Here is a 14,049-nt window from a genome sequence, read left to right on the forward strand (position 1 = left end):
CCAATTGGAGATCATGCCTATGCAATGGGTATACCATACAACTGAAGCTTGCAAACCACCTCTGTAAACTAAATTGGTAGTCAATTTCCTTAACAAATTAGCTTTTGGTACATTTACTCAGCAGTTCAAACATGAAGGACATTATTAAACCAATGCTTGCAGTCTGCATTTGATTGAATGAGGCAAGACTCATTATTAATGCCAATTTCAGACCTGCAGTGAAGCCCATATTGATGTGGTCACCACATTAAAGGACCACTCTAGTGCCAGGAAAGCATACTCGTTTTCCTGGCACTAGAGTGCCCTGAGGGTGCCCCCACCCTCAGGGACCCCCTCCCGCCCGGCTCTGGAAAGGGGAAAAGGGTTAAAACTTACCTTTTTCCAGCGCTGGGCGGGGAGCTCTCCTCCTCCTCTCCGCCTCCGTTCCTCCCCGTCGGCTGAATGCGCACGCGCGGCAAGAGCTGCGCGCGCATTCAGCCGGTCACATAGGAAAGCATTCATAATGCTTTCCTATGGACGCTTGCGTGCTCTCACTGTGATTTTCACAGTGAGAATCACGCAAGCGCCTCTAGCGGCTGTCAGTGAGACAGCCACTAGAGGAAATAGGGGAAGGCTTAACTAATTGATAAACATAGCAGTTTCTCTGAAACTGCTATGTTTATAAAACAATTAGTTAACCCTAGCTGGACCTGGCACCCAGACCACTTCATTAAGCTGAAGTGGTCTGGGTGCCTAGAGTGGTCCTTTAATCAATCCTCCCCCCCCTCCTGTAAATTTTATTAAAATGTTCTATGGGCAACAGAAGTACATGTGCACGCTTACATTTCCCCAGGACCTTAGGAGGATATTGAGGCTAAACAGATCAACTGGAAATGAAAGCCAGGTGAATTACCAGAAGGAAATCTATGAAGATCAAGAATTTTTCTGTAGAGCAGTTGAAATTTTATTTTTCAGCCAGTATTCAATAGACTCAAATTGTCAGTTCACAACATAGGTTTCCTAAGTAGAGGCTTGCTAAGGTCCTTGACTTCTTCTTGACTTCTCACTGTCTCGTATCCTAAGACCTCCATGGGCACCTGGCAATACTCTTCCACTTGTTTGACCTGCATGAAGGTGAGTGATGTCCTCCAGGCACTCACAGCCTGTGTAGCATTGCGAGCAGACACCACGAAAGGTTTAGACGAGTAGCCTGAACCACTGGTCATGTTTAGAGAGAATTTCTCTATCTCCAGACTAACCGAGAGATTTACAAACTTATAGACCTGCCTCAACGTCTTAATGGGATCCACCACTAGATCCTCATACCTAACCACCATGTAGTTACCCTTGAGCCAGCTTGGGGGGTTAAGAGCAGTTCTGAGGGTTTTCCCCATGCTGCTGCAGATCACTTCCATGGCACCTATGGCATGATAGTCAGAACCATCCTTTTTGTTCAGTTTGTGCCCAGGGTCTATGAAGGACACCCTCCTGATCCTTGGATCCCTGCTACGTACAACCTGCAGGCTCTCCCTGATCAAGCCATGCCTAGATTTTATTCGGGAATTGGCTACTGCCCTGGGATCCCTGACTAAATGGATGACCTTCAGGTCCAAGGAAGGATCAACCATCAATGGGGCCAGCACGTTGATGTCAAAGATCCTCACTCCTTTAATCACTATGGTGTTGTACTTGTGGCACTCCTCCTCCAGCATGCTCAGGCTCTGAGGGGGGCATTTCTTGCACACCTTGTCATCCACCAGCCCCACTATGTCCTTCTTGTAGGCCGAGCAGATGGGTGACGAGCAGATTACCTTATTAGTAGCTGCCCCGAAGATGCCCAAAGTGCTGATGTTCTTCGCACCAGCTGTGTTGTAGAGCTGCAGGGCAGAAAAGTCACACCGGTAGAGGGCGCTGAGGAGGTCCCGGGCAGCCCCTTGCAGGGACATGGCATCCCCTGGGTACAGTTTCTGCCACACATGCCATACTGGCTCATACAGGAAGAATACTTCGGGGTTCTGGTTGAAGAGCTCCCCAAAAAATGAAGATCCAGACCTCCAGGTGGTGAACACATAGACCAGCTGCCTCTTCCTTGGAGGGGAGGGCCGGTACAGGTAGCGGATATCTGAGCGGGTCTGGTAGGGGGTGTACCGCACTTGGTCATTACATTGCTGGGGCTCTTTGTGCCATTTGTCCATGAGGTTTAGCATGGTAAGTACCAGCAGCAGTATGTAGCCCACACAGAGGATGATCGCCTTTCTGCGAAACACTTTCATGCTGGGCTCTGGGGGCCGAGGATGGGGGGTTGTAAGATTATCTGGAGTGCAGTGTCCTGGGCTAACTGTTGCTCAGACAGCCCCTCCGGCTGCAGCATGGGAGGCGATGAGCAAAGTTTGGGGAGTTCAGTCTCATGCCGGGGGTTGATCCCATAGCACCCCATTGAGGTCTCTAACGCTGCAATAAAAACAAGCTCGATCTGGCATCTCCCAGGCTTTCTGTCGCCTTTCCCCCTCTGAGATCAGGACTTCTCCAGGCTGGATCTCATAATGCGGGGATTGTGACGTGAAGTCTGCTTCCCAATGAACGGAAATCCCACCGGGAAGAAGGAAAAAAACAATTTAAAAAAAAATGGGGAAAAGAAAAAAAAAAAAACAGCTTTCCGTATTCTTGCTTCAAAATGCGTTCAAACTTCCTCCAGATTGCAACAATGTATCACGGAACGCGGGGATACAGAGAGTTTGAGCCTGGGGTCAGAGAACCTCAGCACAGCGAGAATAGAACACTCCAAGCAGGAGAGAGAGAGAGAGAGGACAAGCCAGGGGTCCTGAGAGCACTCCTCCTCCTCCCCAGCTCTCTGCAGTGTCTGGTTTACAGGGAATGCTCTTCACAAGACTCAGCTAGAACTCCAGCTAGCATTGGACGTGCAGATGACTTGTCCCTTCCCTGGATTCCCACAATGGCATCGATCTGAGCCCTTGATGCTTATACGAGAGCTGGAAGCCGAGGGATGATTATTGGAGGTCTGGGATGCCATTCAAAACAAGAGCTCCTCCTACATTATGTGCAGTGTCTGATGTTTCTACGTGTTGTAACTCTGGAGGGAGCTCACAAGAAACTGTACTGTGCCTTGGAGGGGGGAGAGGAAGACAGACAGCATTAAAAGCAACAGCGCTCAGTGAGAGTGTTATGTGGCACGGTGTAGATGCCATGCTCATTGGTGTTACTCTGAGAAAGGCTGTACATTATCCCAGCTCTTTCTGCGTCATATGCTTCACTGAAAGCATCACTTTCAGTAGGAGATAGGACTGTGCGGATTTGATGTAGTGTCAATTTAAACAGAAAGTGGGTTAACTGCAGTATGTCCTAGGAACTGTGTATGTAGCATTACGCATTTCTCATCATTGACCCCAGGTTTGGCTTACACCCTAAAGAAATAATGTATGCTGGTGTCCGTTTCATGGGTTTTCAGGCATGTTTACATTAAAAGAGTAAATGAGCTATGAATTTTTCAATGTCCATTTCAGATCATTAAAGAGACACTATAGTCACCCACACCACTTCGTCTCACTGAAATGGTCTGGGTGCACCCAGGGCCGTTTGAAGGAATTTGGGGGCCCCAAGCAAAATAGACATGGAGGCCCCCCCTCCACACGCACGCAAAGCCTACAGGAACGACCATATAGCCATACAGTTTAAGTTCACCAACACCTTATATAAATAAAAAAGGAGGTTTACAGTGCAAATACTACTGTTGCATTTAATGTGCATGAAATTTGAACTTTCAACAAATGAACATTTGCAAAAAAACACCACTGTACCATACAATCCCCCTCCTCCCTGTGTCCTTCTTACTCCCCCTCCTCCTCCCTGTCCTTCTTATTCCCCTCCCCCATTTCCTTCTTACTCCCACCTTCCCCTGTCCTTCTTACTCCCCCTCCCTGTGCTTCTTACTCCCCCCTCCCTTCTTATCCACTGTCTACCCCATGTTCTTCTTAGTCCCCCCTCCCCTCCCTGTGTCCTTCTCATTCCCCCACCCCATGTCCTTCTTACTCCCCCTTCCCCTGTCCTTCTTACTCCCCCTTCCCTTCTTACTCCCCCCTTCCCCTGTCCTTCTTACTCCCCCTCCCCCTCCCTGTGTCCTTCTTATTCCCCTCCCAGTGTGCGTCTTACTCCCCCCTCCTCCTCCCTGTGTCATTCTTATTCCCCTCCCCCATTTCCTTCTTACTCCCACCTTCCCCTGTCCTTCGTACCCCCCCTCCATTTGTCCTTCTTATTCCCCCCTTCCCCTCCCTGTGTCCTTCTTATTCCCCTCCCTGTGTGCTTCTTACTCCCCCCTCCCTTCTTATCCACTGTCTACCCCATGTCCTTCTTAGTCCCCCCTCCCTGTGTCCTTATTATTCCCCCACCCCATGTCCTTATTCCCCCCTTCCCCTGTCCTTCTTACTCCCCCTCCCTGTGTCCTCCTTATTCCACTACCCAATGTCCTTCTTAGTCCCCCCTCCCCCCCCCTGTGTCCTTCTTTTTCCCCCACCCCATGTCCTTCTTACTCCCCCTCCCTTCTTATGTTATTCCACTACCCCATGTCCTTCTTAGTCCCCCCTCCTCCTGTCCTTCTTACTCCCTCTCCTTCTTACTCCCCCCTGTCCTTCTTACTCCCCCCTCCCTGTGTCCTTCTTATTCCCCCACCCCATGTCCTTCTTACTTCCCCCCTCCCTTCTTATTCCACTACCCGATGTCCTTCTTAGTCCCCCCTCCCAGTGTCCTTCTTACTTCCCCCTCCCCCTCCCTGTGTTTTTTTTTTTTTACTCCCTACCCTACCTTAGGTAATTCAGTCCTCCGGCTCCTTCCCTGGACCCTGTTGCGTGGCCGAGCTCCTCGCTCTCTACCTCCAGCCCTGGCTGTCACTCAGTGCGGCCGGGAACCGCGTGGTACAGATCAGGAGATTCAGACAGTTTCCTGTTCCCGGCCGCACTAAAAGGAAGTGAGTACTCAGTGTACACTTCATGTCAGTCCGGCCGGGAACAGGAAACTGAATCCCCTGTTCCTGTACCGCGCGGTACCCGGCCGGACTGAGTGACAGGCAGGAGGTAGAGGAGGAGAGCTCGGCCACGCTACAGAGCAGCAGTCAGCACTCAGCAGAGGAGGAACTCGGGAGGTAACCAGGATTGCTGCAGCCGCCTGAGGCTCTCTATAGAGCGCTCAGGCGGCTGCAGCCTTAAAGGAAGCAAAACAAGCACCGGCTCTGCTTGGGGCCCCGGGCAATTGCTTGTTTTGCCTGTCTGGTAGCGACGGGCCTGGGTGCACCGTCCCTATCCCCTTTAGTCCTGCAATGTAAAACACTAGAGGAGCTTCCTGCTGTTTCATGGAGTTTGACTTTGTGAAATAATAAAGTGTTTAACCAGGAACGGTACATTCAGATAGCTCTGGTTTTAAAGTGCGTCCTAGTACGTTACTTTTGCCCCGCATCCAGGAGAAATGACGCTGGACGTTCTGACTCTTTGCATCTTCAATAGAAAAGCATTGGTTAAACAATGTGTGTTAATTTCTCATGTGTGGCAGCTTCTCTTCCTGGCCACTCTGTGAAAGTTGAGGATGAGCCAGAAGGTGAAAATAGAAGAGGGTGTGCACTGCAGCCAGCGGCTGTCGTGCCGGTACCAGTAAGTAAGAGCACCTGACGGACACCACAACTGCTTATTGACTGAAGGGAAGATAAAAGGTTTCCCTCTCACTCCCTCCAATATGTGTGTATGTGTGTTTGTCTGTCTGTGAATAAGTATGCGTGGATGTTGGTGTCTGTCTGAATGAGTATCTATGAGTTTGTCTGTTATTGAATGTGTGCCTCTCTATGCGTAGGTCTGAGAATGTGTGCCTATGAGCCTATAGGATGTGTGTATGTCTATCCAAAGAGGAAGTAAGGCAACATGCATATAGGAACCATATGTGTACATAGTAAGCAATAAATAGAGGGAATGCAAGGGTCCAATTTGAGGGATATGTAAATTTACATATAGAAACTATTTCTTTACAATACTGTTTTCTTATCTAAAAATGGTAGTTTGTTTTTACATTTTTATAGTGTAACAAGAACATGTTTGTTTCCATTAAATAATGTGCAATCTATGTATACTGAAACAAAAATCACAGTTAAACATTACTTTTCACGACATCTAAAAATGCTCAAATTCTGGTGGTGAATTATTTGTAAAACCACTTGGTAGTGGGGTTAACTTTAAAATGAATGCAAAAGATACATATTGGTTGTCTTCAACCGCAAGCAACTTGGTGCTTTATTTACTAAATAGTGAAGCGAGCATTGATTTGCAAAAGTTAGGCCAAAATAGTCAGGGAAAAAGCCACACTTTGCAAAGTTGGAGCTTTTTCCTACAATATCCTATTTTTGTTTATGTGTTTAGAATTCTCACCGCCAATCACTATTTTGTGAATAGACTTTTGGAGTGTTCTAAACCCTGGATTTTTGCAGGGGGACTACAATTTAGCAAAATTTTATGATAGACGCAGCAGATCCTATTTTATGAGACTGATCAACGGTTTCAGCAAGGGATTGATGATAATAATCATAGACCCAAATAGGTATAAGTAAAAAATAATAAATGGAACTGTTTAATGTTTTTACAGAGTTATTTATTAAAGTGAGTTTAAAATTTTAAACCAAAATAGTTGAACTGGAAGCTTAGATGACTTGGAGAATTTTTCTATTTTGGACTTAAATTTGATTCTCAATTTAGAAAATATAACCCTGTTAGTATGTCAGAGTCTTGATTTACTCATTTCATAAAGGAAACGGAACACACCAAAACCAAACTATAGCTCTACTAAGGCTATATAGGCATAAAAATACACAAAAAGAAGTCCTGCGTTCAAACTTCCACTACTCCTTAGCGGCAGGAATGACCATAGTACACATCAGCCTACGATTCCACACCCCTATGCATATTTAAATAAATAGAGGTCATTTAGTAATTTCAATAGCCATTTAAGTGTAAGCCCACCTGCCACATCAAGGCAAACCTCTTAGGTGGGTCTTACACAAACAAGTCACCTTTCTAAAAAAAAAAATCTGAGACAGAGAGGGGTATTTTTTTTTAAACCCCTACATACTTATTAACTCTTAATAGGGAACACATGGGGTGGGCGGCAGAACTGTAACATACAAAAGCAATTACACAAAATTAAGCCCTACGCTCAAACTCCCACTACTCCTGGGCAGCAGCAATGACCATAGAACACATCAGCCCCAATACATAAAATAAAAAACAAAGAAAAGAGTTACTTGGTACTATTCCAAATGCCTATACGTATTTATATAAATGGAGGTTTTTAGTTCCACTCCAAGGCCATTAGATGAATAGTGCGCAAGTAACTTTTTTTTCTTAGTTTTTTCCATATAGGTATAAAACTTAATGGTTTTAAGCAAACTGGTCAAATAATTTCACTGAAGTAAATTTTGGAAGTGATTAGTGTTTATTCCGGGAATATGCCTCTATGATCTGGCTAGAAGACTTGTGGTGAAAATGATTGTCCTCTGGCTGTCCGGCAACATTTATTCATTTTCTATTCCAGAATAGATAGAGGTTCTATTTCTGATTTGTTGTTTTGTTTCTGCATTTTAAGTTCGTTTTAGGTTTATGTATTAAAAATGGTCTGGAACTGACATTAGTGTTTGAAATTTATATACAAGATAAAATGTCCACCTTGGAGGTTTTCCTCGCCATTATTATGATATTTTATAACTTGATCAGTTCCAGACAATCCAATTCTATCCTTTGATAGTTTTTGGTACACGTTGCACACTTTGCTTTTCTTGTATTAAATGGAATTGTAATGTAATCAGGCCACAGAGATACCTGTTGGTATTCAGCAGCAAAAGGTATTCTCACCTTTGCATCTGGACCGTGCATATAGGTTCAAGGCGCAGAGTTATTCAAAATAATTTTAACAAAAAGGTGCAAAAACCCTACTGCATTGATATTGGCAGATAATTTGGGAGAAGTCAGGGTTTGTTTAATGTCTTCAATACCAAAATCGAGTATAAACATTTTTTTAAATCCTTGTTCACCCTCATATATAGTCTAGATCGTATTATTAACCTGTAGAGGAATTCATTATCTGTCAGTAGCCAATAGTCACTGATATAATGCCTGTAAATTTGCTGAAAATGATTGGTTTCCCTCACATCTCATGTATGTGAGAAAATTGGTAGTTCATGCCCTGGGTGAAATATTGCAAGATAAATGACACTGTCTACTGTCTAAAGCTTTTCATTCCCTAATTTATTTATTTTTTATAAAATAATTGAAAAGTAAAAATTGTGTGAATTTACAAAAGTTTCATTTTTTTTCTCATTTTGTCTGTAAAGCAATATATACACCAAATTGCTGAGTGATATGTTTATATAATTTCTGTATACATCAGGCGCCTGCAGTCAAAGAGGTCAATTCTCTGCCATTTTGGAGTTAAATTACTTATGATTGTGTTTATGCAACTCTAGCCACACCTTCCCTTGCTGTGACTGACATGGACTGTATGAAAGTAAAAAAGAAAAAATGGTTTCATTTCAATCAGATCTTAACTTACTTTAGAAGTTTTTGTCTCCTGCTTTGTAAATTGAACATTACTCATATACAGGAGGCTCCTGCAGGCTCCAGCATGTTACTAACAGATCAGGAGAAAATAAATTCTAAATTAAACATCATTTGCAATAAAGGAAGTTTAAATGTCCAACTCTCCAGTGCTGCAGTGAAGCCACTAACTATAAGCCAAGTGTAGTTGCAATTTTACTTACCTTGCAGGACCTTGCCAAGCAGCCTTTTCAGACACAAGAATCCCCAAGGAGGAGGAGGAGTTCTGATGATTGCCGAGCTTTGAGGGGAAGATTTGAAAGATCAGTTTGCTTTTACAGCGAAATGACTTCTTTTGACTTTCTGAATATGACCATGTGTATGTAGGTTTGCTGGAATCTTTCGCAAAATTACACATTAGATTATGCTTATTTATAGATTTTCATGCAATAGCTCAGAAAGCAAAAGCTGGGCTGTGCACGCCATGTGGCCCTAGGGCTATGTATATGGAAGGTATTTTAAAGGGACACTCCAGGCACCCAGGTCACTTCTGCCAACTCTCATCACCCTTAACCCTGCAAGTGTAATTATTGCAGTTTTTATAAATAATTACCTTGCAGGGTTAAGTCCTCCTGTAGTGGCTGTCTATCATACAGCCACTAGAGGGACTTCCGGGTTAACTTTTTGGTTGCTTAAACGATACTCGACATCCTCACGCTCTGCATGAGGACCTCCAGCGTCGCAGGAATCCCCATAGAAAAGCATTGAATGCTTTCCTATGGGGAAGTCCAATGCGCGCGGACATTGCTGCTCATTAGGTCTCCCCTGCTGGCGGACGTCAGCGTGGGCGGAGCCTGACCAAGCGCCGAGGGATGGCGGCAGGATGGAGGAGGCACTGTAGGATTCTCTAGTGCCAGGAAAACAGGTTTGTTTTCCTGGCACTGGAGAGTCCCTTTAAATGACATTTGTCTTGGCACATTTAACTTTAAAAAACAGACTCTGCTGTATGTTCTAACTTAAAGGGGGTATATTCACTAAATAGTGAATTTAAATACCATTGGCAAAAGTAAGTGAAAATATTAAATCTGTAAACATATCTCCAACCCAGCTATAGTTTGGCTATTTTTAACCTACATTTTGCATTTAGTCAATTGCATCTATATTTCAGTGCTTAGTGAATAAACCCCATTGATTTTAACCTTTCCCCCCCTAGGGACCCAAGTTGACTACATAGTATTAGTGTGATGACACATTTGGTCAATATTAAAATTAACTTGTGCATTGGTTCTTCATTCGTAAAACATTAATAAAATAATAAATCCTGTAAACACTTTCATATAAATACTGCCAGCAGGGAGCATTGTGACCGGCAAATTTAGGGATAAAATAGACACGCTAGAACATTTTTCCCAGGCTTCCAATCCAGCTATTCACTTGACAAACAACTTTCTTTCAGAGGTTTAGTGAATATACCCCTAAATAAAGTAGATGGATGATAGGTTTTCTTCAGGAGCCCAGTTAGGCAAATTATTTGTTTTTATGACGCCACTGATTTGTTACTGATCTTAATGGGGGTAAATAGGTTTATTTTTTTTTTTAAATCGATTTACTCAACCTATATCTGCTTGCTAGGGTCTTAAACTAAAGCCTTTGGAATCATCTGAAAACAAAAGTTGAGAGATTCTGATTCGTGTGGCCTGCATTCACGGTAGAAGTATAAGCATCCATTTTCACACTGCTATAAGATTCTATGACAGGATCTAAACCATTCATGCCAGTCTGGCTTGTGCGTGTACACAGTCAAACCCAAACACACAGGTTCGTTTTACTAGTTTGTTGATGAAACAGTGACAAATTCCACACCACCCGAGAACATCGGAGTAATAACAAGTGCAGTCTCTTACATAGTTGCACATGTCTAGACCAGTAGGCTCATGGGAATTTAAAATATACTAGGATTTTGGGAACAGCAGAACAAAGTGGAACAGATTATTCTGGTCATAAAATGAACAGCAATGTGCGGAGAACCAGATTGTTAAAATGTTGATGTAAATCCATGATATTACTTACTGTAGCTTTGTTTAAAATGTAGCAGCACTGACGGCAGTGGGAAACATCCTAAACAATGCAGTAATAAGCAACTTCATAGTATTATCATACCAAATGTGAAGAGATTAACAAATTAACTGGTGGCTACATTTTTATGCATCCTAAAAACAAAAAATAATTACTGGGGCTAATCTCCAAGAGCATTGATGGGATTAATAACACAAACTAAATTATGCAAGGTCCGGTGTTTTTCCTCAATGCATTATTGTAATGTAACTTTTGATAAATTTGTATCATTCTTAAATATTGCTCCTCATTTGTTTGTGGTCCATAAACCATCCAATCCAAATGTCTGCTTTGCAAAATAAAAATTCAAAAGTTGCATGTTATTATACAAACTGCATACACTAATTCACAACATATGTTGTTATAGTTACAGAAATAAAATATTTTATGATAAGATGGTAGCATTAAAACACACTTTTTGCAATTGACATCTAGACAACTGAAAAAAAAATGTCCTTTATACACCCTAAAGGTACACCATTGGAACCCAGAACAGTTCATCTCATTGAAGTGGTCTGGATGCACAGTCCCTGTCCTTTTAACCCTGCAGTGTAAAACATTGCTGTTTTATAGAAGCTGTGATGTTTACATTGCAGGGTTAAGACTGCCTTTTGTGGAGTTTGAAATCATGCGGGACAACCTCATGCTTTGCATGAGGACATCCAGCATGTTCACAATCCGTGTAGGAAAGCATTGAGTCAATTCAAGAGGAACCCAACCTAGCGCAGATGGACATAGGCAAAGGAATCAGGTAGTGTTTTTAAAGGGTTATCTAACCCTTTAGGTCACCGGGAGGGGTTGAGGATTCCTATAGAGTTAGGAATCCATCTTTGTATTGCTAACACTGTATTGCTCCTTTAATTATCACACAGTGGGCTCTGTTATAAGAGTTAAGCTTATCTAAGCATTTGAGCTCTTGAGCTCAATTGAAAAAAAAATAAATGTTATGAATCCAGACTTATTGGGATTATTGTAAAACAGTGAATTGTAGTTAACGGAAAACTGGATCATTAGAATAAGGAAAGAACTAGCTGTTCTGCAATAAGACTGTAACAGAACTTTAGTCATTGTTGGCAGCTTTAACCAGGGCCGCCATCAGGGGGTGACAACCATAACGGTTGTCACGGGCCCGGCGGCCCTGGGGGGCCCGGCCGCCCGGGCCCCACGTGTAGCAGCGGAACTGCGGCGCCCGCACGCTGATGGGGCCCATCGGGTGGCCTTAGGGCCACCCGATGGGCCCCATATCTTCAGGGGCCCGGTCAGCGCTGTGGCCGTGGTATAGCGCGACCGGGCCCCTTTAAAAAATAAATTGCCGCCGCAGCGCAAGTGCTGCTGGGAGGAAGTAGTCACTTCCTCCCAGCTCACTCCGCGCGGGAGGAGGGAGCGCCCGCCCGACAATGAAGAGGGAGAGCCCCGCCTGCCCGACAATGAAGAGGGAGAGCCCCGCCCACCCGACAATGAAGAGGGAGAGCCAGCGGACTGACAGTCCCATCAGCCCCAGCCAGCCACCCTCCTGCAAAGACAAGGTAAGAAACAGGAGGGTGGCTGGAAAATGAGCTCTGTGTGTATGTCTGTCTGTGTGTATGTCTGTCTGTGTGTATGTCTGTCTGTGTGTCTGTCTGTCTGTGTGTATGTCTGTCTGTGTGAATGTCTGTCTGTCTGTGTGAATGTCTGTCTGTCTGTGTGAATGTCTGTCTGTCTGTGTGAATGTCTGTCTGTCTGTGTGAATGTCTGTCTGTCTGTGTGAATGTCTGTCTGTCTGTGTGAATGTCTGTCTGTCTGTGTGAATGTCTGTCTGTCTGTGTGAATGTCTGTCTGTCTGTGTGAATGTCTGTCTGTCTGTGTGAATGTCTGTCTGTCTGTGTGAATGTCTGTCTGTCTGTGTGAATGTCTGTCTGTCTGTGTGAATGTCTGTCTGTCTGTGTGAATGTCTGTCTGTCTGTGTGAATGTCTGTCTGTCTGTGTGAATGTCTGTCTGTCTGTGTGAATGTCTGTCTGTCTGTGTGAATGTCTGTCTGTCTGTGTGAATGTCTGTCTGTCTGTGTGAATGTCTGTCTGTCTGTGTGAATGTCTGTCTGTCTGTGTGAATGTCTGTCTGTCTGTGTGAATGTCTGTCTGTGTGAATGTCTGTCTGTGTGAATGTCTGTCTGTGTGAATGTCTGTCTGTGTGAATGTCTGTCTGTGTGAATGTCTGTCTGTGTGAATGTCTGTCTGTGTGAATGTCTGTCTGTGTGAATGTCTGTCTGTGTGAATGTCTGTCTGTCTGTGTGTCTGTCTGTCTGTGTGTCTGTCTGTCTGTGTGTCTGTGTGTCTGTGTGTCTGTCTGTGTGTCTGTCTGTGTGTCTGTGTGTCTGTGTGTCTGTGTGTCTGTGTGTCTGTGTGTCTGTGTGTCTGTGTGTCTGTGTGTCTGTGTGTCTGTGTGTCTGTGTGTCTGTGTGTCTGTGTGTCTGTGTGTCTGTCTGTGTGTCTGTGTGTCTGTCTGTGTGTCTGTGTGTCTGTGTGTCTGTGTGTCTGTGTGTCTGTCTGTGTGTCTGTGTGTCTGTCTGTGTGTCTGTCTGTATGTCTGTGTGTCTGTGTGTCTGTGTGTCTGTCTGTGTGTCTGTCTGTGTGTCTGTGTGTCTGTGTGTCTGTGTGTCTGTGTGTCTGTGTGTCTGTGTGTCTGTCTGTGTGTCTGTGTGTCTGTCTGTGTGTCTGTGTGTCTGTCTGTGTGTCTGTGTGTCTGTCTGTGTGTCTGTGTGTCTGTCTGTATGTCTGTGTGTATGTCTGTCTGTGTGTATGTCTGTCTGTGTGTATGTCTGTCTGTGTGTATGTCTGTCTGTGTGTATGTCTGTCTGTGTGTATGTCTGTCTGTGTGTATGTCTGTCTGTGTGTATGTCTGTCTGTGTGTATGTCTGTCTGTGTGTATGTCTGTCTGTGTGTATGTCTGTCTGTGTGTATGTCTGTCTGTGTGTATGTCTGTCTGTGTGTATGTCTGTCTGTGTGTATGTCTGTCTGTGTGTATGTCTGTCTGTGTGTATGTCTGTCTGTGTGTATGTCTGTCTGTGTGTATGTCTGTCTGTGTGTATGTCTGTCTGTGTGTATGTCTGTCTGTCTGTCTGTGTGTCTGTGTGTCTGTGTGTCTGTCTGTGTGTCTGTGTGTCTGTCTGTGTGTCTGTGTGTCTGTCTGTGTGTCTGTGTGTCTGTCTGTGTGTCTGTGTGTATGTCTGTGTGTCTGTCTGTATGTCTGTGTGTCTGTCTGTATGTCTGTGTGTGTGTATGTCTGTGTGTATGTCTGTCTGTGTGTATGTCTGTCTGTGTGTATGTCTGTCTGTGTGTATGTCTGTCTGTGTGTATGTCTGTCTGTGTGTATGTCTGTCTGTGTGTCTGTCTGTCTGTGTGT

General features: G+C 44.3%; 1 protein-coding gene across 1 annotated transcript; it reads right to left on the reverse strand.

The window, feature by feature from the left end:
* Nucleotides 1-919: 919 nt before the first annotated feature.
* Nucleotides 920-2,998, reverse strand: CHST2 (carbohydrate sulfotransferase 2). Its single transcript, XM_063441004.1, has one exon. It carries the CDS (start codon nucleotides 2,250-2,252, stop codon nucleotides 984-986), a length of 1,269 nt encoding a protein of 422 aa, XP_063297074.1. The 5' UTR covers nucleotides 2,253-2,998; the 3' UTR covers nucleotides 920-983.
* Between the last annotated feature and the right edge of the window lie 11,051 nt (nucleotides 2,999-14,049).

This window comes from Pelobates fuscus, chromosome 2 (genome assembly GCF_036172605.1).
Source record: "Pelobates fuscus isolate aPelFus1 chromosome 2, aPelFus1.pri, whole genome shotgun sequence".
NCBI lineage: Eukaryota > Metazoa > Chordata > Amphibia > Anura > Pelobatidae > Pelobates > Pelobates fuscus.

Excerpts from the sequence above, each read along its gene's own strand:
- CHST2 (XM_063441004.1), bottom strand. The coding sequence starts at position 2,252 with ATGAAAGTGTTTCGCAGAAAGGCGATCATCCTCTGTGTGGGCTACATA.